General features: G+C 44.9%; 2 protein-coding genes across 2 annotated transcripts in view; one reads left to right on the top strand and one right to left on the bottom strand.

Annotated features, from left to right (window-relative positions):
* Positions 1-14,049, top strand: part of LOC120977905 (caveolin-3-like) — a 44,457-nt gene extending 30,408 nt beyond the window's left edge. Inside the window, exon 2 of the mRNA XM_040406065.1 lies at positions 11,227-14,049. Coding sequence (XP_040261999.1) covers positions 11,227-11,568 — 342 coding nt within the window. The 3' untranslated portion in view covers positions 11,569-14,049. The remainder of the gene's footprint in view (positions 1-11,226) is intronic.
* Positions 11,737-24,418, bottom strand: part of ARHGAP4 (Rho GTPase activating protein 4) — a 74,628-nt gene continuing 61,946 nt past the window's right edge. The window contains exons 16-24 of the mRNA XM_040406064.1: positions 23,916-24,018; positions 22,870-23,103; positions 22,089-22,165; positions 20,479-20,659; positions 19,509-19,601; positions 18,472-18,618; positions 16,387-16,486; positions 13,156-15,498; positions 11,737-13,012 (exon numbers count right to left, since the gene is read on the bottom strand). Coding sequence (XP_040261998.1) covers positions 15,295-15,498; positions 16,387-16,486; positions 18,472-18,618; positions 19,509-19,601; positions 20,479-20,659; positions 22,089-22,165; positions 22,870-23,103; positions 23,916-24,018 — 1,139 coding nt within the window. The 3' untranslated portion in view covers positions 11,737-13,012; positions 13,156-15,294. The remainder of the gene's footprint in view (positions 13,013-13,155; positions 15,499-16,386; positions 16,487-18,471; positions 18,619-19,508; positions 19,602-20,478; positions 20,660-22,088; positions 22,166-22,869; positions 23,104-23,915; positions 24,019-24,418) is intronic.

The raw sequence follows: 24,418 nt of genomic DNA, 5'->3' as shown, positions 1-24,418 counted from the left end.
CTCCAACATGGGAAAGACCAAAGAGCTGTCCAAGGATGTCAGAGACAAAATTGTAGACCTGCACAAGGCTGGAATGGGCTACAAAACCATTAGCAAGAAGCTGGGAGAGAAGGTGACAACTGTTGGTGCGATTGTTCGAAAATGGAAGGAGCACAAAATGACCATCAATCGACCTCGCTCTGGGGCTCCACGCAAGATCTCACCTCGTGGGGTGTCAATGGTTCTGAGAAAGGTGAAAAAGCATCCTAGAACTACACGGGAGGAGTTAGTTAATGACCTCAAATTAGCAGGGACCACAGTCACCAAGAAAACCATTGGAAACACATTACACCGCAATGGATTAAAATCCTGCAGGGCTCGCAAGGTCCCCCTGCTCAGGAAGGCACATGTGCAGGCCCGTCTGAAGTTTGCCAATGAACACCTGAATGATTCAGAGAGTGACTGGGAGAAGGTGCTGTGGTCTGATGAGACCAAAATAGAGCTCTTTGGCATTAACTCAACTCGCTGTGTTTGGAGGAAGAAAAATGCTGCCTATGACCCCCAAAACACCGTCCCCACCGTCAAGCATGGGGGTGGAAACATTTTGCTTTGGGGGTGTTTTTCTGCTAAGGGCACAGGACAACTTATTCGCATAAACGGGAAAATGGACGGAGCCATGTATCGTGAAATCCTGAGCGACAACCTCCTTCCCTCTGCCAGGAAACTGAAAATGGGTCGTGGATGGGTGTTCCAGCACGACAATGACCCAAAACATACAGCAAAGGCAACAAAGGAGTGGCTCAAGAAGAAGCACATTAAGGTCATGGAGTGGCCTAGTCAGTCTCCGGACCTTAATCCAATCGAAAACCTATGGAGGGAGCTCAAGCTCAGAGTTGCACAGAGACAGCCTCGAAACCTTAGGGATTTAGAGATGATCTGCAAAGAGGAGTGGACCAACATTCCTCCTAAAATGTGCGCAAACTTGGTCATCAATTACAAGAAACGTTTGACCTCTGTGCTTGCAAACAAGGGTTTTTCCACCAAGTATTAAGTCTTTTTTTGTTAGAGGGTTCAAATACTTATTTCACTCAATGAAATGCAAATCAGTTGCTATCTTTTATTTAAAGTTATTTTTTCGATTTTCCTTTTGATGTGCTATCTGCCACTGTTACAATAAACCTACCATTGAAATGATACTGTTCTGAGACTTTTCATTTCTTTGTCATTGGACAAACTTACAAAATCAGTGAGGGGTCAAATAATTATTTCCCCCACTGTGCATGTATTTTTAGCAGTAGCCACAATACTAAAACATTGTTCTAATGGTTTCTCACAGTCCCTAAGGCTGCAAATATGGGGTAAACTGTGCATGCGCTTTCATCACATCACATTTCCAACATATCTATTCTTTCTCTCTAATCCATCCAAGGGGTGCAATTCTCTCTCAAAGTGGCACTACAGTGCCCAGCTGCGAAGTGAAGTCCTCTGAGCTGAAGCCCGTAGCCCAGACAAATGATGTTAAACCAAAGAGCCTTAAATGTGCGTTATCTTCACAGTCAAATATCCAGCCGCTCCCTGTAATGGCTCCATAACCATCCAGAATAAATACTCTGTTCTTCCTCAGAGGCTGGTTTTTGGCGCTCCTTCTGTACCCTGCTCTCTCCTGCTTGATGTTGGTTCTTCTCTCTCTCCAACTAACTAGTAGCTAACTAGAGCCCAACCTAACAACTATCCCAAGGACCACTAGTTATCTCCATAGTCGCAATACTCAGGAAGGATTATCATGCACAGCACAAATACACAATTTAACCCACTTTGCAGTGGGATTGGGTCACTTTATTCTTCTAGCAGGATATACAGTTTTTTCTCCCTCCTCCATGGAGCTGAAGTCCAGGAAGAGATCAGACAGTCTCCTGAAGTGAGTGTCTGTGACTGCTGAGTATTTGGGGCTTTGCAGCAATCGTCCACGGCTTCCTGGTAGCACTGTTGGTACAGTCTGCTCTCCCTGGGCTTGTAGTCCTGTTTGTGCTGCCTGCATTCGAAGACCAGGCTGTAGCGACTAAGGACCTATCAGTATGGCAGGGGTACTCAAGTATTTTTTGTAAAGGTCCACATACCTTGATCTGCTGCCGGGTGAAGGTCCAAGTCTAAAAAAAACAATGTAAGGAGGGACAACAGCAGTGGCATGTAGCGCTCTGCGGCAAGTTGTTTTTATTTTTCTAACAATGAGCAATGCCTCAAATCCTACCCAATCATCTTGGGAACCCAACACTATAAGAATGACCCCTTAGTACCCACCCACACAGTAATGATGCCCTTAGTTCCCCTCAGATAGTATAATGCACCTTTAGTGCCTCCCACAGAGTATGATGTCCCCTTAGTGTCCTCCATGCAGTATGATGCTCCTAAGTTTCCCCCTCACAGTAGGATGTCTCTTAAGTGCCCCCACACAGAATAAGGCCCCCTTAAGTGCCCGCCACACACAGTGATGCTCCCTCGAGTGCCCCCTCCTAGAATGAAGTCCCCTTATATGTCTCCCACACAGTATGATGCCCTCTTAAGTGCCCCCTGACAGTGTCGCGCCATTAAGTGCCCCCACACACAATATGATGGATGCCCTTAGTTCCCCTCATATAGTATGATGCCCCTTTAGTGCCTCCCACAGAGTATGATGTCCCCTTAGTGTCCTCCATGCAGTATGATGCTCCTAAGTTTCCCCCTCACAGTAGAATGTCCCAAGTGCCCCCACACAGAATGAGGCCCCCTTAAGTGCCCCCTGATAGTGTTGCCCCATTAAGTGACCCCCCACACAATATGATGCCCACTTAAAGAGGACCTTTCACCTGTATAAACTATGTGAGCCGAGTATGCTGCCATATAGAGCGGCGCCCGGGGATCTCACTGCACTTACTATTATCCCCGGGCGCCGCTCCGTTCTCCTGTTATGCCCTCCGGTACCTTTGCTTTTTAAGTTATAGTAGGCGGGTCTTCCCTTGTCCTGTGGGCGTCTCCTTCTCCTAGGCTGCAGCGCTGGCCAATCGCAGCGCACAGCTTACAGCCTGGGAGAAAAAAAACTCCCAGGCTGTGAGCTGTGCGCTGCGATTGGCCAGCGCTGCAGCCTAGGAGAAGGAGACGCCCACAGGACAAGGGAAGACCCGCCTACTATAACTTAAAAAGCAAAGGTACCGGAGTCTATAACGGGAGAACGGAGCGGCGCCCGGGGATAATAGTAAGTGCAGTGAGATCCCCGGGCGCCGCTCTATATGGCAGCATACTTAGTTCACATAGTTTATACAGGTGAAAGGTCCTCTTTAAATGCTCCCTTAAGTTTCTGCCCCTCCGAAAAACTGCAGAGTGATGCTTCCTTATGACCCCATGGAGTGATGCCCCGCTTTGCTACCACTTTATTCACCTTCCCCCGCCGTCAGCTTGCTGGCTCTCCATCATTGATTCAGCGCTGGCAGGCATGATGCGATGATTTCATCACAGCTGCCATGCTAAACCATGTACAGCACAATTCAGAGCAGACCTTAGTGGTTCAGCATTACAGGATAGGGACTGTAGACTCTGGTATATTATTTTTAGGCCTCTTTCACACTTGCGTTGTCCGGATCCGGCGTGTACTCCACTTGCCGGAATTACACTCCGGATCCGGAAAAACGCAAGTGTACTGAAAGCATTTGAAGACGGAACCGTCTTCCAAATGCGTTCAGTGTTACTATGGCACCCAGGACGCTATTAAAGTCCTGGTTGCCATAGTAGGAGCGGGGAGCGGGGGAGCGGTATACTTACAGTCCGTGCGGCTCCCGGGGCGCTCCAGAATGACGTCAGAGCGCCCCATGCGCATGGATGACGTGATCCATGTGATCACATGATCCATGAGCTTGGGGCGCCCTGACGTCACTCTGGAGCGCCCGGGGAGCCGCACGGACGGTAAGTACACTGCTCCCCCGCTCCCCACTACACTTTACCATGGCTGCCAGGACTTTAGCGTCCCGGCAGCCATGGTAACCACTCTGAAAAAGCTAAATGTCGGCTCCGGCAATGCGCCGAAACGACGTTTAGCTTAAGGCCGGATCCGGATCAATGCCTTCCAATGGGCATTAATTCCGGATCCGGCCTTGCGGCAAGTGTTCCGGATTTTTGGCCGGAGCAAAAAGCGCAGCATGCTGCGGTATTTTCTCCGGCCAACAAACGTTCCGTTCCGGAACTGAAGACATCCTGATGCATCCTGAACGGATTTCTCTCCATTCAGAATGCATTAGGATAATCCTGATCAGGATTCTTCCGGCATAGAGCCCCGACGACGGAACTCTATGCCGGAAGACAATAACGCAGGTGTGAAAGAGCCCTTAAGCGCCATTAATTCCATGGTGCTGTACATCTAAAAAAAAGAGTTACACATACATAATATAAAACAAAACAAGTAAAATGAGCATGAACGTAGTAACAGACTGGTACAGAGGGGGAAAGGACTCTACCTGCAAGAGCTTACAATCTACAAGGAAAAAAAGGAAGAACATAGTAGGTTAGGGTAAGCGCTGATCATCTGGCTGTGGGTGCCAGCATGCTCATTGCAGATGGTAGGCTTTCCTGAAGAAGTGGGTTTTCAGGTTGCTTTTGAAGGTTTGGATGTTGGATCTGATGTGCTAGGGTAGAGATTTCCAGATTATGAGGGAAGCACATGAGAAATCTTGTAGATAATTGTGCGAGGAACAGACGAGAGGAGAACAAAGAAGGAGGTCTTGTGAGGATCAGAGATTACATGTGGGGATGTATAGGAAGAGTAGGTCAGAGATGTAAGGAGGGGGGCAGGTTGTGGATGGCCATATATGTTAGCATTTCAAACTGAATTCGCTGGGCATCAGGGAGTCAGTGAGGTTGATTGGCAGAGGGAAGAGGTGGAGGAGAAACGAGAGGCAATACACTGGGCAGCAGATTTGAGGATAGATTGGAGGGGAGCGTGAGTGCTAGATGGGAGGCCACAGAGGAGGATGTTGCAGTAGTCCAGATGAGAGATGATGAGGGCATGCAGTAGTATTTTAGTTGACTCAGGGCTGAGGAAGGAGCGAATACGAGTGATGTTCTTGGGTTAAAGGGGCCGGTGGAGGTGAAGGTTGGATGTGTGGCAGTGGCCTGTGAGACTGAAGAAAGCATGGCGCCATTACCTGTAATGGATTGGTCTGGTAGGGGGAAAAAGATGGTGAATTCTGTATTCTCCATGCTGATTTTTAAAAAGCAGTAGGAAAAAATAAAGATACAGTATAGCTCATAGACATGCTGTCAGTTATGTGTTTGGTGTTTTGGTCAAGTTTGATTTTGGTGTATTGTTCACGGGTGCTTGGTCTTCTTGGGGCCTCTTGGTTTAGCAAGGTTTTATGATGATAGGAGCTTGGATTGCTACTATGTAGCTGGGCCCAGAATGATAGAAAAGGTGCATGCAGAATTCCAGAAGGAATATTTCTGTTCAGCCAGAATCCCACCTTGACCAATCTGGGTTTGTGTGTGTGGACCTGCCATCAAAAAGTATAAGCCAGGTGGCCACTGGTGGTTGGTCTTCTTGGGGCCTCTTGGTGTAGCAAGGTTTTAAGAAGATAGGAGCTTGGACTGCTACTAGGTAGGTGGGCCCAGAATGATAATGCCTTCGTCTGGACTCCAGTGGACTTGGCGAAAAGGTGGTGCAGAATTCCAGGAGGTATATTTCTGTTTAGCCAGAATCCAACTTTGACCAGTCTGGGTTTGTGCATGTGGACCTGCCATCAAAGATTATAAGCCAGATGGTCACTGGTGGTTTGAGATGGTACAGTCGTCTTCTGACAGCATAAAACCAGTTTTTTCATGCCTTGTTTTTTAGTTTCTCTATGGTTTGTCTAAATCACCCTGAATGACTGATATTTAGGCCCATGTAGGTGTAGCTGTTGATTTCTGTAAGTGGCCAGTTGTATAACAGGAAGGATACCCGGCTGATTTTGAATCTATCTATCTATCTATCTATCTATCTCCTATCCATTTGTTTATTATCTCTCATTTACAGTACATCTAAATCATATCTGCCTCAGGCCACCAGGGATCAGAATGTTGATGACCTATCTTCAGAATAAGTCATAAGTATCAGGCCAGTTGGGGTCCGACTCCACCCTCGCTGATCAACTCATGCAAGTGCTGCAACCTCTTCTTTACCTGCACACCGCCAACTTAGTATCGGTGGTGCAGGGTCTTGCCGTTTCTTCCTATTCAAGTGAATGGGACAAAGCTGCAATATCCTGTACCGCTGCTACCTAGTAGACAGTGTGTAAGAAGACTAATCCACATAAACAATGAAGAGGCTGCAGGGATTAAACAGCTGATCATGGAGTGCTAAAAAAATTTTTTTCTATCCTCATGATCAGGGACGTAACTAGAGTCGGATGGGCCCCAGGACAAATTTTGGAATGGACCCCAGTGGCATTGCTGCAGTCTATAATGATATATTTCTCCACCACAAAAAATAATATATCTAGTTACTTATTTAGCTAGATGATAATTTTCTACACTCTTAATAGTCCTCATCCTCATAGGATGAACATAAAACCACTCACACAAGTAACTAATATTACCATCAAACCTTTACTGAGGAAATAATAGTATACCAAGGCCAACATTACCAATAATTACCAATTATACTAGATAAGGGCCAAATAATACTGCCAGACCATGGTGACGAATTTCCACCACATAGTGACTGAATATTACCACCATGCTAATACCGATAAGTTAACTAATACTAATAAGTTAATACTAATAACGAAAGACCAACATTACCACCATACAGTGACGGTATAGTAGTAAATACCAGTTCTACATAAGCCCTGCAGACTGTATAAGGGATTACAGTACAGTTACATCCAGTCACGTCCTTTTTGATGAGAGTTTACATTTGCTTCTTCTCTATCCGGCACAGCCTGCCATTGAGACTTCTTCCAGCCACCACAACTTCACGTCCACAAAGTGTAACACACAAACATCTTTGGCTCCTTGCTCTCCGGCACCCTCCTCACCTTTTCCCTATCTCTATACTAGCCATCCATAGTGCCCCATACAATAATCATGTCCCCCTTTCTGCCCCTATACCGTAGTAATGTACACTTCTTTATGCACCCATGCAATTGTAATGCCCCGATTGTGCTCCTAACAATAGTAATGTCTCACATTATGCGTTTTTCCTGTGTAATTGTAATGCCCCCCCCCCCTCCATTGCACCCCCATACAGTAATGCCCCCTCTTTGTGCCCCCATGCAGTGGTAGGGTCTGGGGTGGCCCCAACGCTATGCTGGGTCCCCCAGATACCGTTGAGGTGTCACTACGTGTTGCTGCCTACCGGAAGGGATGGTAAGGTGTGGTATACCCCAATGGAAAAATTCAGATGCAAAACAATACAGTCGAGGCCTAGGGCTGGCTTCTCCAGTCCCCTTTCTGGCAGAAGAAGGGATTGATGCTGAGAAAAGCTAGTTGTCCCTCTTTCAGAAGGCTGGTGATCCAGGGTCTGTGGCAGAGTATCCCCATCTCAACATCTTCTTCTGGTCACTCAATAGTCTGGCAGAGTCTACTCTTCTAAGCAATGTTCCCTCACTACAAAACACTAGGGTCTTTGACTGCTCTACTATATATATATACAGTACAGACCAAAAGTTTGGACACACCTTCTCATTCAAAGAGTTTTCTTTATTTTCATGACTATGAAAATTGTAGATTCACACTGAAGGCATCAAAACTATGAATTAACACATGTGGAATTATATACATAACAAACAAGTGTGAAACAACTGAAAATATGTCATATTCTAGGTTCTTCAAAGTAGCCACCTTTTGCTTTGATTACTGCTTTGAACACTCTTGGCATTCTCTTGATGAGCTTCAAGAGGTAGTCCCCTGAAATGGTCTTCACTTCACAGGTGTGCCCTGTCAGGTTTAATAAGTGGGATTTCTTGCCTTATAAATGGGGTTGGGACCATCAGTTACGTTGAGGAGAAGTCAGGTGGATACACAGCTGATAGTCCTACTGAATAGACTGTTAGAAAAGCGAGTGTCCATCATTACTTTATGAAATGAAGGTCAGTCAGTCAGCCGAAAAATTGGGAAAACTTTGAAAGTAAGGGCTATTTGACCATGAAGGAGAGTTATGGGACCTGGCCTCCACAGTCACCGGACCTGAACCCAATCGAGATGGTTTGGGGTGAGCTGGACCGCAGAGTGAAGGCAAAAGGGCCAACAAGTGCTAAGCATCTCTGGGAACTCCTTCAAGACTGTTGGAAGACCATTTCAGGGGACTACCTCTTGAAGCTCATCAAGAGAATGCCAAGAGTGTGCAAAGCAGTAATCAAAGCAAAAGGTGGCTACTTTGAAGAACCTAGAATATGACATATTTTCAGTTGTTTCACACTTGTTTGTTATGTATATAATTCCACGTGTTAATTCATAGTTTTGATGCCTTCATAGTCATGACAAAAAAGAAAACTCTTTGAATGAGAAGGTGTGTCCAAACTTTTGGTCTGTACTATATATATATATATATATAGAGAAGAAAAAGTCCAGTGGGAGCACCAGCCAGCATGTGGGTGCAAGGTCCAACGTAGGGTAACGGCAATCCCCAATGGTATAGAGAACAAAGAAGTAGGACTGCACTCCAAGATAGTGATAAAATCAGCAAGTGGTTTATTCACCCATAATATGGCAAGTCTTGCGACGTTTCGGCTCACAAGAGCCTTCCTCAAGCATGCTTGAGGAAGGCTCTTGTGAGCCGAAACGTCGCAAGACTTGCCATATTATGGGTGAATAAACCACTTGCTGATTTTATCACTATCTTGGAGTGCAGTCCTACTTCTTTGTTCTCTCTCTATATATATATATATATATATATATATATATATATATATATATAAATAAATATATATTATGGCTAAATTTGCATTAGAGCTTCAATGATACTCAATGGCAATGACACAGGATAACAGACATAACAACATAGCTAAACCAGACATCCCAAAGGTCAGTTTGTCTGGTTTTGCTGGTAAACAAGTCTGACTTTTTCATTACTCTTCTTTAAATCTTATGGTAGCTGTGGAAAAATACTAGCTTCTAATTATTAGCTAGAAAGTCCCAAAAGTCTCTCAGTATTCATTAACCCTTTCCCCAGTGCTGGGCAAACACAGGTCAAATGAACAGCAAGTTAACCCTTTAAAGTGAAATAAAGTGAGGAGTTGATGACTTAGCATATGGGACACATGGGGCAAATGTCCAGACTTCAAAGTATCTCTGCTCCAGGGCACTACACCCATATAATATTATTGACCCCTTTTTGTGCCCCCATGCAATAGTAATGCTACCCATTGTAATAATGCCCTGTACATTAGTAATGGCTTTATTGTGCCTCTATACACTAGTAATGCAGTGAACCAATGGTCTTCTGTTCCACCATAGTGTTTATCTGGATCTGCACCCCGAAGATGTGGATCCACTTGAATCTATCTCTTACCTGGGGATCCGGTCCCACCCCCTGTTACCGCTATTGTTACACCACTGCTCATATTTTTTCAGGTTATTTAATAAACCTTATGGGAACCTATGTGGCTGTATATACCTTCCACGCCCCACTAATTCAGGTACACCGTCCTGAAATTTTGGTAACATCCTACCACCTAGATTTCTTCGGTTGGATACAGTTGGGAGGTAGATCAGCCATCATCTCCGGGGGGATAGAAGGTGTTGTACGACACTATAAAAACATGGATGCTTTCGTTCAGAAACAGCTCCACTCATGTCCATAGGCTGTGTGGGATATTGCAGCTCAGCCACCTTCAAGTGAATGGGTCTGCACTGTAGTACCAAGCACAGCCTTTACTGTATAGAAGAGGGGACTGGTTCTGGAATAAAACATGTTTTTCTAAGTATATGGTCAGGACGCATTTGGAACAGAAAGCACTGGCTCTGGTAACATCAGAGTTCTTCTTCGCACCTGTCGAAACGAATGCTGGACAAAATGGTGAGCTGTAATATAACCAAGAGCTGCTGGTATCTATGATTCTATGTAAAATTGAGAGGATTGGGTATTGTAGGTGCAGAGCAGGCTTATAGTCTGCAGTCTGGTTATGAATGTCTACTTTAGATCCGTGTAAATTTAACACTGCAGGCGAGGAGTGCTTCAGTCCTTGTGTGGCTGCTGGTGGGGGCTGCTGTCACCCATAGCAGAAGAGGTCCGACAGCTGGAGGCTCAGCCCACATCCACCTCCGCTCAGAGACAAATATATAGAGGGAATTAATGGAATCCTCTTAAATCCCAGCCCCAATGTACCTTTTAAGTGCATGTCCATGCTACGCAGACACCATCCCTGGAGCATTGCTGACACCTGCTGTAGCGTGTACTACGCTTTTCTATATAGTCAACACATACCGATCCAGCATTTGTTGTGTGATTGTGGTCCTATGAATGTGATCAGCTGGTGCCCTAGTAGCCTCACCAACACGAATGCCAGACGTAGCCTTAAATTGACCAAAAAGCTTATTTAAGGGGTGCTGTCACATGAATTTGCCTCACTAAACCACCACATTATTCCTCTCTTTTACAGCACTAGGGCTCATGCACACAGTCATAGTTTCTAGCCTCATCCGATTCGCAAAAGATGCAGACAGTACATCGTGTGGTATCCGAATCTGTACATCGGTTCCGCGGTCCATAAAAAAAATAATAATAATACATGTCCTATTCTTGTCCATTTGCAGACAAGGAAAGGACATTTCTACAGAAATTAAAAAATAAAGGGTGGTGTGCACTAGGCCAGGATCTGTGTTTTGCGGATCCGCAATTTGCAGACCGCAAAACACTTACGGCCATATGCTTGAGCCCTTACAGACATGTTTTCCTACGAATTGTCAATCGTGCCCATTGTGGAGTGATTGACATGTTAAAGGGAGTCTGGTATTATTAGAACAGCTCCTGAAATCCTGGGCCTGCGCAGTGAAGCCAGGTGTACTTGCCATAGCTCTGGTTGCACACTGCGCATGCGCTGGAAAACAGATTGCTTCCCACCATGCTGACAGTCACAGCAGAGATCCTTCTCTCTGGTTTCCCTTTTTGCTAATCCTGGATAACCAGCTTAAGACCATGTAGACTAGCACCTAGGAAGACCAAATCAGCTACTTGAATTGAATAGCCACAATATGATATGTCCTGCAGGGCAGTAGTCTAACCTGGTCCATGTTATCTCCCTTCAGGTGGATTTTGAGGACGTCATCGCAGAACCAGACAGCATCCACAGCTTTGACGGGGTGTGGAAAGCAAGCAGCACCACCTTCACCGTCACTAAATATTGGTGTTACCGTGTGCTCTCTGCTATTTTCGGCCTACCCCTGGCTCTGCTCTGGGGCTTCCTCTTCGCTTGTCTGTCATTCTGTCACATCTGGGCTGTAGTTCCCTGCGTCAAGAGTTACCTCATGGAAATCCAATGCCTGGGCCAATTCTACTCCGCGTGTGTCCGTACCTTCTGTGACCCAATCTTTGAGACTGTTGGCAAAGCACTGGGTGGCATTCGGGTGGCGCTCAGGAAAGAAGTCTGAAGGCCAAAAACTAAACTGAAGCCAACAGACAATGGGCTGCTGCGGTTAATATATGCAAAAAAAATTCTATAAAGATGGTCCTTCAAAGAACTCACTTTCAATTACCAATATCATTAAGCCAATGGACCAGATTAGGTTCAAAACCCAAAGAAGCACACAAAACAGAAGAGGGTATAAATACCATATTTTATTGGCATTGTATGCACAAACAGCTGTATTTTGGTGAGAACTGGAGAAGGAGTAGAGAATACAAGGCCTCGGTTATATAGTCTTATGCATCCATAGCCACAGACGTTCTTTCAAGACTCCACACGGGCCCCGAATATTTCAAGAAGTCAATCTATTCTCCCCAACTTGAAGGTCACAGTAAGGTATGGATAGTCTACGGCTCTTCTCATTACACACGGGGGGGGATAGGATCATGGGTACCCTAGAGCGTTGGTAACCCAACTGCCAGAGCGCTTTATTTGGCAGGGAGAAGCAATGACAGAGGGTGGTAACACTGTAGGGGGGAACCACAAAGCGGGGATCCAAGCAAAGCTACAAGAACAGACAATCTAAGAAAGGTGCGAGGTCCGCAGAACCATTGGCTGTCTTTTGTGCCATTAATGTGGGAAATGTATTTGAACCATAAGCTGCCTGATTGACCCGGATGTCTCATTCCTGTCACAATGGATGATAATAAAAAGATTTTGTGTATACATTGTGCGGTTTATTTGGCTGGAGTTATAGCCGATCTTCCTATGTAGGATTCTTGGTTGCTGCATATGTTGGCTTTAAACATAAAATAATAGGGAAAATTAAATCTGAAAATTAAAATGGTCAGTACACCCGCTAACAGGATGGAAATGAGGGACAAAAAGAGGTATAACCAAACGACTAGGCGCTGCTGATCTCCGGATACAATGGGATTTGGTGCAACCTGACTGATATATGTTCTCTCCCATAGCAGCCTTAGAGCTTGTTCACATCTCCGGTAACCTGATCTGGATCCCCATTGACTATAATGGGATCCAGTAGTGATCCGTCTGTTACCAGAATAAATGCTGGGTTTCGGATGGACAAATACCGCTACATGCAGCGGTATTTGTCCAGCCGACAGTCGGCGTTGATGCTGGAACAGGCTACCGAATGAACCTGCCAGATTTAGAAACGGCAACTGTGAACGTACTCTTAGCATGTTCGCGTGGGAGCGCGATTTCCTGTAGTGAACTCTACTCCCGTGACAGAACTGCACAGCATTATAATAATTTATAATGCTGTGTGTCTCTGCCCGACCTCCACTGAAATATGTGAGCACAAGTCATTACAGTGGAGGTCGGGCAGGGACACACAGCATTAAAAATCATTATAATGTTGCGAGGTCACGAGTGTCCACACAAAGCGCGTTTCTCACATTGGACTCGCTCGTTGGAAACTGCCCATAGGCAGCGGGCTTGCTGCCCTCATGAATTTATTGGCTTGAAGATACCCTCTTGCAACTTTTACTAAATTTATTCACATGCTTTCTAGCACAAGGTAGCATATCCCTTTCCAATGTCTGTGCACACTGTATATCTGTACAGCATAACCATAGGCTAGCCATACCATATCCAATGGCTGGCTAGAAGCTGACACTTTTTGTAAGCAGGGACTCAATGTTAGGCTATATTCACATCTTCTTTTTGTATAATGCATGTGTCTAAAGTCGGTCTTGGTGCATACTTTGAACACCCAGCACATGACAAGATGTAATTTGGGCATACCTTTTAATTCACTATATAGGAAACGCTTTCCTATGCAGAGCGACATACTGCGCTGTAAATGGAAGTCAATGGACGATGTATTCCACTGGAGGTCTATACAGTGGGATAGGTTGCAGGTATACATCTGGAAATCCTCCTGACACGTACCTCAGACGCACAGGCTCATACTAAAATCTGTGTCCAATTTTTGTGTACCGCCACTACAGGGGAAATGGAGTAGTACTCCATTCCTACTGAAATCATTGGACTGCCCATGTCGTACTCAGATCGGACATATTGAAATCTAACTACCCGATCTTTAACTCCCTTGAGGCCCTCATATGTATCAGATGGTTGGCTGGTCTGGCCAACATTTATCTAATGTGTATGGCCAGCCTAAGTATCAATACCAGGGGCATCAAGAGGAAATTGTACATCTCAATGGGAGAAATCCCTTTAAATAAAGGCTACTACAAGATGCCCTAATAGAGAAAGACTAGGGCAGGGATCAGCAACCTTCGGCACTCCAGCTTTGGCACTCCAGCTACAATTCCCAGCATGCAAACATGCTCAGCAGCTCTTCTAACTCCCATAGAAGTGAATGGAGCATTCTGGGAGTTGTAGTTTCTGAACAGCTAGAGTGCCGGAGGTTGCTGATCCCTGGGCTAGGGTGTATTTGCTTTTGAACACAGTCTCAAAGGGCCTCCTCTCAGTGACCGAAGTGCCAGTGGGCTTCTACTCACTTACACCAGTGGTGCACCTAGGGGTCCTTTAGCAAAGATTAAAATCGGCCCCCCAATATGGAGCCATTTCTTACCACCCAGGACCCTTGAGTTAACTCTCTGCCTGACTGCGAACAAAGCAGTTTCTCTAGAAAGTTGAGTCCTGCACAGGTTCTCACCCCCCTACATCAACCAGACCTGGACCCTTGGGTCCAAGGGGTTCATAGCAACCACATGGTCTGCCTCTATAGTCCATCCACCCTCGCCTCATGGGAGACAGTGGGCATCATTTTCATATAACGTGTGCCTTCATCTTCAATGGATGCAAAAAGATGCGCATTTAGGTCGTCTTATATATTGTACAGTATAAAGGGTCCAGCTAAACAGTCCCTACTTAACTTTTGCGGTTTTCTTCCAACAGAGGAAACCACCATCTCCTACTCCCATCGCCACACCATTAAGCAGTTGAATGTTTGCAGTCATTACACATGACTATGGTGTTATTGAATATATTGGACCCAACTGCAAAAGAACGGCAAGAAGAGAAAATGTAAAATGATGCATTTGGCGCCACCTAGTGACATACGTTCAAATCTCCTAGATTTGGAATCCAGTCGTCGGCGCCTGTGCTACACAGTGCAGTTGTATCAAGCGACTAAACTCCTACTGTGCGTAAATTACTGAAAAGTCTACGGACTCTCCATTGTCCTGCAAGTAATTGAAAGACTTCTAGCTTGTTCACTTAAGTCACATGTGGAATCTTATGCTGGCTGATTAGAATGATCACTAGAATGGATCGGGGATCTTTAGTGGTCTTACGGGCTGTGCTTGTGCCACCCTGCTGGTATCATTCAGCAGATTAGGACCCTGGTCTAGATGCCAGGAGACCTAAATGCCAGTAGGATAAAAATGAATGTTGTGGACTTGGGTAGGTGCCACTGCTGCTTTCAGCAGCTAGCACGCAGTCTATATATGTAGGTATCTTCTACCCCCAGTGCTTCCCCATTGGTTGGACAGTGGCCCATGCTGGTTCTTTTGGGGAGGGGAGGAGGCGAGAAGCTCCATTTAGCTTCACACAACTGTGCTTTTGTTTATGGCAGTAACATAGACTGATACACAGAAACGAATGCAAGAGAGCTTGTAGGGTTAATATTCACACACGTCCTTCATTCCTCTATTGTCCAGAGCTCCAATACTGATTTGTGCCCATGCCGATGGAGGCTTGTGGAAATGAATGGATTCTCCTTTCCTTTTTTTTTTTTGTCCCCAAAAGTTACAATTCATCTTCTAAATACTCTTCCTTGAGGTCCCTTTTTGGCCGCCGGACTCCCACGTACTGGGTCGCATGCACTTGGTGCATTCGGTTTAGTCTCCCGGAGTTTCCCTGCTTTGGTGGGTTCAGTCACTTCCTCCGGGACACAGTGTTTCAGCGCCGTTTTACCCAATAGCTCTTTGAAAACACTGTCCATGTTTTTTGTCACGTCCTGTCAAGTGGAGGAGAGGCGGAAAATTCATATTAATGCTCATGGATATAAAGAAAGCCTATAAGGGTGTCCTACTGTACTATGAGCCGATGTCTAACTAGGTTCCCCTGGGACCCCAGGCTAAATTTGTACTAGCCCCCTGTCAACCATCACGTCCCATTTAGTACTGGTGTCCTCCTGTATCGTAGAGGGGTCATTGGGTCCCACTGGGCACCAGTTTAGAAGTAACTGCTACCTCTGCACCGCCCTCTAGCTACAAGTTGAAGATTTGAACCTTTTCTCTACCTTATTCTTGTATGAATATAATATTGATTCAGGGTACAGACCCCCAAACTATGGCTACCACCACGATAACACTTCTTGATCTATGCCTTAGAGTTTTAGCCTCGGTTATGTATAAATAACCATCCACATCAATGCCTGTTTAACACCAATGTGGATGGCGATTAGGATGAGGATGATGGCGGACTGACATAAGGAAGGACTGCTGGTTTCTACTATGTAAATGGTCACTTTTTACTTCCTTCATTTTGTCAACCCTCAACATTAAAGGTGGTTTTGAGAGACCCTGATATGGATGACCTATCCTCAGGATAGGTGTCGAACCCCCACAGGTCAGCTTTTGGGTAGGCCGCTGCACTCCACTGAGAGTTGCGGCCTACTCACAGCTTACCAAGCACAGTGCGTCCACTGATTAGCGGCTATGCTTGGTATTGCAGCTCAGCCCCATTCACTTGAGGTGCACCAAGGCCATGTGATCAATAAACGTGACGTCACTGGCCCAGGGAGAGGCCGCAACGCTCACGGGAGGATAGGTCATCAATATCAAAATCTTGGAAAAACCCTTTGAACCTATTAAACAAATGCTATAGTAATTTGGAAAATTACCTTATCTACTTCTATGAGTGGCCGGTCACTTTGCCAGCTTTTCAATGCCAATGTCCCCTTAGGCATACCATCCATTTGGTTCCTTCTGTCTCCTGGTATTCTGATTAGAAAGAACACAGACACATTCATATGTAACGTCTCAGGTTTGTAAAACACTTTTTAGTATGTAGAGAAAATGGAAGTTCATATGGGTTGTCTCATGAAGACAAGCCCATTTAAGATTGAACACGGCCAATTATTATAATCCCCCCCCCCCCCCCATACAGTTCCCTTGCATTGGGTTCCGCAGGGGAAATGTAGTATTATATGCTACCTTTTCCAATCAATGGCTGTCAGGCTCACGAGAGTAAGAGTTGCTCTCTGTTAGCAGCTCCACTTTGACTGATAGAGGTGAATCCAAATTGGGAACCCCCCGTGGATAACGTCCATATGCTCTATGCATATGGAAAGGGGAAGTCTTCACGAGACCCTCTTAGAACGGATTTTTCAACCCTATTTCCATCGGTCCCACGTTGTCCTCATACTATCATTTCCCAAGGTCCCCCACCAGGCTCTGTATCCTGGTCTCCAGCCATGACATTTTGATATGGACATGGAGGTTAACGTTACAATTGCCTATAGCAGTCACATGTCCACATTAAAACATGATTCCTGGATGCCAAGAGACAACCCTATGATGTGGTCGAGTATAAAAGTCTGGACAGGTGGAGCCAGCAGAAGTCACCCTATAACAGCTTGTAGATATTGATGACCTATCATCAGGATAGGTCATCAATACCAGATTGGTGGGGGTCTGACATCTTGGATCCCCAGGTGAATAGGAGCCGAGGTGCAGTACGCCAGAACCACCACTACATAATGGACGGAGCCTTCTGCTTCTGGCTTCGTACACTTTCTTGTTTCCGATGCCAGGGGCTTCTGAAAACAGCTGATCAGTGCGGTTATCTGGTGTAAGACCTCCCTGCTGATCTAGCTCATTTAAGCGATTATGTTATGAATAATGTAAAAGAAAAAAAAATTAAATCAGACATCACATAGGACATGACAATACCTTTCTAACAAAGCTAGAACCAGCCCTGTACCTCACATGGACCCAGAGATCTCCCCATTCATTGCTCAAATTGCTCTGCTAGATTTATTTCAGGCGGGCAGCTCATTTCTCCTGCAGACAGTTCTCTCCCTATCACAGCTCAGGGGGCCGATCCTTTCTCAGGGAGTATGACTTTCTCACGGATGTGTCCTTCTTGCTGCAGCTCTCTCCCTGTAACTGTCACAGCTTAGATACTTATAGATAGATACTGCTGATGACAGTTGAAGGATGGAACTGAGCATGTGCGACCACCCCAGTGATGTTACTGACGTGGATGGAGAAATTAAGAAAAATAACAAACATCAAGTGACACTATATACAACAATATATATTAAAATATAATATATCTTATTATACACACATTTTATTAATTAACTCATTGGCTATACAGATTTTTTAATTATATACAAATATCAAAGTATTCAGACCCAGATGTTTGAGAAATGTTAAATATTTTTGTGGGACAACCCGTTCAATATTTACAGGCTGGAAAACCCCTTTATAGTGGTTGTCCCACAAAAAATATTCTACGGTTTTCAGACCAGCACCTGGATCTGAATACTTTTGTAATTGCATGTCATTGAGGTATTCAATAAAATGTTTTTTCTTTTTTTTTTTCTTATTTCTTTGTCCTGCTCACTGAGATGGTCGCACATGCTCAGTTTCATCCTTCAACTGCCTCTTGAGCTGTGATAGCGAGAGCATGGACACGCTCCCTGAGCTGTGATAGCGAGAGCATGGACACGCCCCCTGAGCTGTGATAGGCAGAGCATGGACACGCCCCCTGAGCTGTGATAGGCAGAAAGGACTCTCGCCTTGAGCTGTCAGCTTGATATAAATCTAGCAGATTAATGAATGGGGAGATCTCTGGATCCATGTGAGGTACAGGGCTGGTTCTAGCTGTGTTAGAAAGAGATTGCCGTGTGCTATACGATGGCTGATTTTCATTTTTCACATTATTCATGGAATAACCACTATACGTCTGTACAACTTACCTTTCAATGTGACCTAGCAACCTTGGACCAGGGTGAGCCATGGGGAAAGGAATTCTGGATGCCTCTATGAATGGGTTGATCTTTCTGATAGGACTTCCCTCACTGCGCTTTCTAGGGGAGCATGCGCTATCAGAATTTACTCGTAACCTAAGAGAATGATCAAAGCACAATAGTTAGTATATCACCACTGCTATATGTTTCCAAAGTTTGACTACTCTTACAGTAAAGAACCCTTTCCTATATTAAAGAAGTTGTCCACTCCCAAAGCCAGTTTTAGTTATGGTTAGGTAAGTGTAGCTTATTTACCGATGCATCATTCTGGCACCAAGGCTCCCTTTGCCGATCCTTCTGGTCCCTGACGCTGACGGACTGGAAGTGTAACCTATTGCCAGTGTTCACGTGTGCTGTTTAGCGGTGATGTGTCCCCAAGCGGCATGTGACCGCTGACTCTTTATGGTCTAATGACACATCACTGCTGAGGCCGCTGTAGTACTGCATGTGACCACAGCCAGGACATCGCACTTCAAGTCAACCGTGGACTGGAAGGATCAGGAATGGGAGCCGAAGCACTGGAACAGAGCAATGGTGAATAGGCGATTGCCTTTATTCCTGGCAATTAAAACTAGTTTTGGTTATGACCCCTTTAAAATTAAACTACCTTCCTCTATACAGCTGGTAAATTTTTGTCCCAACCAGTTTTTAGTCTCTTTCCATCCCATTCCTCAACCTTGTTGTCCTCCTCTGAACCCCATTTAAAACTCCTGTTGTACAATGCAGGGCACAAAACTGGTCCCTTAGTCAAGATGAAACCTAAAAAGGAATTTAAAGAGGTTTTATCTTTTTATGGACCATAAAATTGTATTTGCTTTTTCAGCTGCTACATGGCATTGAGTGCTGCTGCTTAGGTCACTGGTAAACAGTATATCTAAGTACTTCTCTCAATCTGTGTCCAGCAGAACCATAGAAACCTATGTATATACATTTTCTATATTTTATTACTGTAGAAGATGATGTGTTAACTTGGCTTTATCTCTTACCTGCTAGGTTCAACCAGAATATCCTCAGGGGTGATGGCTGTGCTCGCCTCTCCTTCCTTCTTGAGAGCACGTTGCTCCAGCTTTTTCTCTGAGCTACAGTACGTGAGCAAGAAATAGTTATTTATATATATATATAAATATATATATATATATATATATATATATATACACAAATGGACCCCACTCACAGGGGTCCATAATGCTGCAACACGAGGATTTGTTTTGCAGGGTCCTCACAATGTCACTATCGAGAAAACATCATGACCTCTAATAAATCAGGACGTACAACTAGAGATAAGTGAAGCTTTGAAAAAAATCTATTCAGCAACTTTGCCAAGAAATTCAAATAGTTCGGAATTAATTTGTCACGAATCTCTATAAATCAGGTATGACCAGTCCACTCTGCCTTAGGGTACGGCCACACGGAGTGGCACCTTTAAGCAGGGGCTGTTGCTGGTCTAGGGTTTGGCTGGTTAGGTGGGGGCACAATGTGCATATTATTGCTGTTCTTGCCTGCAATCTCCTGCAGGTTATTTGACAGTAAACACTGAATATTATTCAGCTCTGGCATACCCACTTCTCCAACCCCGACATTCTCCTGCCCTACAGGTGGCATCCCTTCTTTTGCCATCTGCTTTTCCTCCTTTTCCACATCATCTAATATCGATGAGAATATGTCATCATCCAGCTCCTCCTCTCTCTGCATCTTGCTGAGTTTTCTAGGACATGGAGACTTGGAACAATGATTTCAAAGAAGTAAAGCCAGTAAACAATGAGGATGGTCATCATTTAGACCTAGGCTATTTAGTGTGAGGACCTCACCAAACAGTTCCACATATCTCAGCATCCTGAACCCTTGTGAATATGATATTAGGGGGGGACAATGTGGTGAGGAGTAGAAACCAGACTTTGGGTGCAGTTATGGTGTAATTATTCCCCATTTTCCATATCCCTTCTTACTTTCTCTTACCTCTCAGGAATGTTGAGATACTTGTGTGGGACTAGACCTCGCACCCCTGCTGTTTCTCCTCTCCACCAGTCACCAGAGGCCTTGTTGTGCACCACAATTGTGTCACCCTTTTTGAATGACAGCTCCTGTGGCGTTCGAGCTGAGTAGTCAAACTTTGCAAAAGCCTCCACTGTGTCCAACTCTGGAAAACATCAGAAAAATAGATCGATAAATAGACAGATAGGTGGATCGAATGATCAAAGATGGTAGATGGATATACTCAGTGACAAAAAAATAATGCCCCAAGAAGGATTTGTTGGAATCGATTGAAACTTTCTATGTGTGAATGTAATAATCATAGATTTAAGTGATTGCAATATTAGAGCGAAAGGAAGTTTAATGGGGAAAACTGTACAATTGAAAGCAGGCTCTAGGATACGAGATAAGATACGGTTGGGCATGGAGGTATACAGATTCTGTATGGTATCCTGTGGCACATTTGCCCACAGATGTGGCAGCTGGGCCTGTAGATCCTGCACATGTGTAGGCTGCCAAAGCTGGAGTCCCAGCTGGTCCCATGAATGCTCGATAGGCGATAAATCTGGTGACCGGGAAAGCCAAGTAGTAATCTGGCAGAGACATTCCTGGGAAACCCTTACCGTGCGCGGGCGAGCATTATCCTGCTAAAAAAAAGGCAGTTGGAAGCCCTGCCATGAGAGGAACACATGTGGCTGCAGGATGTCCTACACATATCGCTGAGCTGTTAGTGTCTCTCGTATCACTACTAGGGGTGACCGACTCTCGTATGTGATGGCTGCCCAGATCATCACACCAGCAGTTGGGGCAGTGTTCCTCCACAGCAAAGGCAGGATTGAAGCGACCACCATGAGGCCTCCATACTCAAACCCAACCGTTGTCAGATCCCAAACAGAACCCGGATTCGTCTCTAAAGACGATACAATTTCAGTTCTTAACAGTCCAAGTTTCTCATTCACAACACTGCTGCAAACAAAGGAAACAGTGGCTGGCTGTTTATGGCAGGACACGTAATGGGTGCTGTGACATAAAATTTCCCTTTTCTAAGTACCGGAAATGGTCCGGGCAGAGACATGGGTGTAATGAAGGCACCATCTGTGTCTGGATGGTGGACAATGAAACAGTGGGAGATGCTTGTGCTTGTCAGCGGATCAAGTGATCCTCTCTTCTGGTGATGTGTCTGGGCTGTCCAGAGCCTGTTTGCCGTGTGGACGTGCCCTTACCTAACCACTGCTCCCAACACCCCCTAACAGGCTGGATGGTAGACAATGCGTTGAAACGGCCATCCTGCTTCAAAGCACCCTCTCTCAAAGCCTGTCAACTGGGCAAAATCCCTTTGAGGCATGCCTACCAGTCAGCAATCTCTCACCAAGACACCAAGAGGTACAACACCCGAAAGTAGCCTCTGAGAGCCTTCTTATAGAGCAGAAGAGGAAGCATTTTTATGCCCTCTTGTGGCAAGAGCCAGTGTATAATCATACCACACCTGTAATCATTTTCATAACTGGCTGAGACATAACTGCAGGCCAAGTTTTACAGTAATCCGACATTTCTATCTTGGTGCATTTTTTGTATCAATGAGATCTGGTTCTTACCATCCTCGCTGACAGCCATTTCCTGCTGCATCTCTTGATCACTTTCTTCTATGGTAGCCTCCAGGGCTAATGTATCACTAAACAAAATGACAGATCAACCTCAGCGACTGATATTGAAGGTATTACATTTTAAGTTCTCAATTTATCTTTTGTATGGAGGAAGGAATCGAAAATTAAACCAAATCATGGCACTGCCATTTGTATGGATACCTGGAAAACCACTGAAGGGTCTGATTAATCTCATTGCTACAGTTAGGCCAGGGATCAGACAGCTGTTGGGAAACGACAATTCCCAGCATGCTCTATTCTTTTCTGGGAGAGTTCTGAGAAGAACAGAGGAAGTACACATGCTGGGAGTTGTAGTTTCACAACAGCTGGAGTGCCGGAGGTTGACTACCCCTGAGTTAGGCTATCAGTGTGTTTTCCTGGCACACCCATTAAATTACTAATTTACAATTAGAAGTTTTAAAAGAAATTGAGGCTTGATACCTTTTAATGGCTAACCGAAAAGGTAATGACACAATGACATGCTTTTGAGACTACTTAGGCATCTTCCTCAGACATCTTGTAAGACAGTATCTGAAGATTCACATATTGATATATCAAGACAGATGACATAAAGATCAATATGAGTGGAGGAGTAAAACAGTTGTAGCAGTAAATTGTTGTAGCAATTATAGATAAGGAATGTGAGAGTTTTCAGAAGTAGTTTTTGCACCAATAAAACTATACAGACCACTACTAATTCCATCCTTTCTGGTAATTCCAGGTTCATACTCACCAGTACTCTTCATCCTCCTCCACGGTCATGCACTTCTCATACACAGGGCCATCCAGTTCTGTAGGCCCAGGGAAAATACGTTCTTGGTAAATGATAATAGTCTTCACAACTTCATTAACATGAGCCTGAACAGATACCGGGTCCTGTCCTTCAGGGATGGAAACCAATGTTGGACCAAAACAGACTGCCAAATTATATGGATCCATCATGTTCTCATCACTGTACTGGGACAAACTAGAATATAAAAACATGAGAATTATGAGGCATTATTTCTTTGTCAGAGCTGATGATAATCACCGTGTGCTGTGCTGGTAGGATGCACAGAGATTAGTGACCAAGTGGGACAACAATGTAATGTGTGTGGGCTTCCCAACAGATCAGGAATTAAATTTTTCACCTGATGCTTTTGTTCTCCGAGAAGGTAAATTGCCACCAGAGATGTTTGGTAACGGCATTCATCTCTCTGGCCATTATAAAGACATACCCCCTCTGATGGCCCACCATTCTTGGTTGGACTGACCAACAATCAAATGTGTATGGGGAACTACAAACACTCCTTCAACAGATCATGAATTGGATTCTCTTGCCTGATCCTTTTGTTCTCCCAGGAAATAGGCCACCACCAGAAGAGTCTGGCAGTGGCTTTCTCCTCTCTCCCCATTGAAAGTACATACACTCTGTGCTGGACCACTTTTCTCAGTTGGACCAACAAACAATCTAATGTGTATGGGGAACGCCCAACACTTCTTAAACAGATCATGAATTGGATTCTCTTGCCTGATCCTTTTGTTCTCCCCAAAGATAAGCCACCACCAGAAGAGTCTGGAAAAGCTTTCTCCTCTCTCTCCATTGAAAGCACTCATAAGCTTGGCCGATCTAAGCATGTAGGTATATGGGAGAGTCTGTTCTGGCAAACAGAGGAGGTCTTGAATAGGGGACCTCCTCTATTAATTTGCAATTAGGAGAAGGGTTTTCTAATACCAGGAAGGATAGGAAGCAACGCAGAAACAATATTATTACCTGAATGGGATCTCTAACCTACTTACTGGTTCAAGAAGGCAAAGAGGTATCTTAGGACAAGGGTGACTATAGGGGGGAGCTGTGCCACCAACTTCTTCAAGTGTGGGACCCTATCCTGGATCTCCAGTTCTGTTGGGTAAGAAATATAATTTTCACAAAGCATGAATGCAGACTAAAAAATAGCAGATGTTAGAGATTTTAGAGACCCCCTCAGAACAGAAGGCTGAGTATGTAATTAAATAGAAGTCATAGAAGGTAAGCTTTACGCAAAGGCACTGACTTATACAACTCTACATCCCTTAAAGAAGTTTTCTCAGAATCGAAACTTATCAATAAGTGTCTGAGCACTGGGGGTCCCAATGATGGGTCACCCACAGATCGCGAAAATAGGGGTCCCGTTGAATGGAGCAGGGGTCAAACATTTACACTGTCACTCCATTCAGAGTCTAAGGGGCTAAGAAAGAAAGATAGTCAAGCTCAGCTATCTCCGTCAGTCCCATAAACATTGAATGGAGTGGCAGGGGGCATA

This window comes from Bufo bufo, chromosome 8 (assembly GCF_905171765.1).
Source record: "Bufo bufo chromosome 8, aBufBuf1.1, whole genome shotgun sequence".
NCBI lineage: Eukaryota > Metazoa > Chordata > Amphibia > Anura > Bufonidae > Bufo > Bufo bufo.
This window is presented reverse-complemented; position numbering and strand designations above follow the sequence as displayed.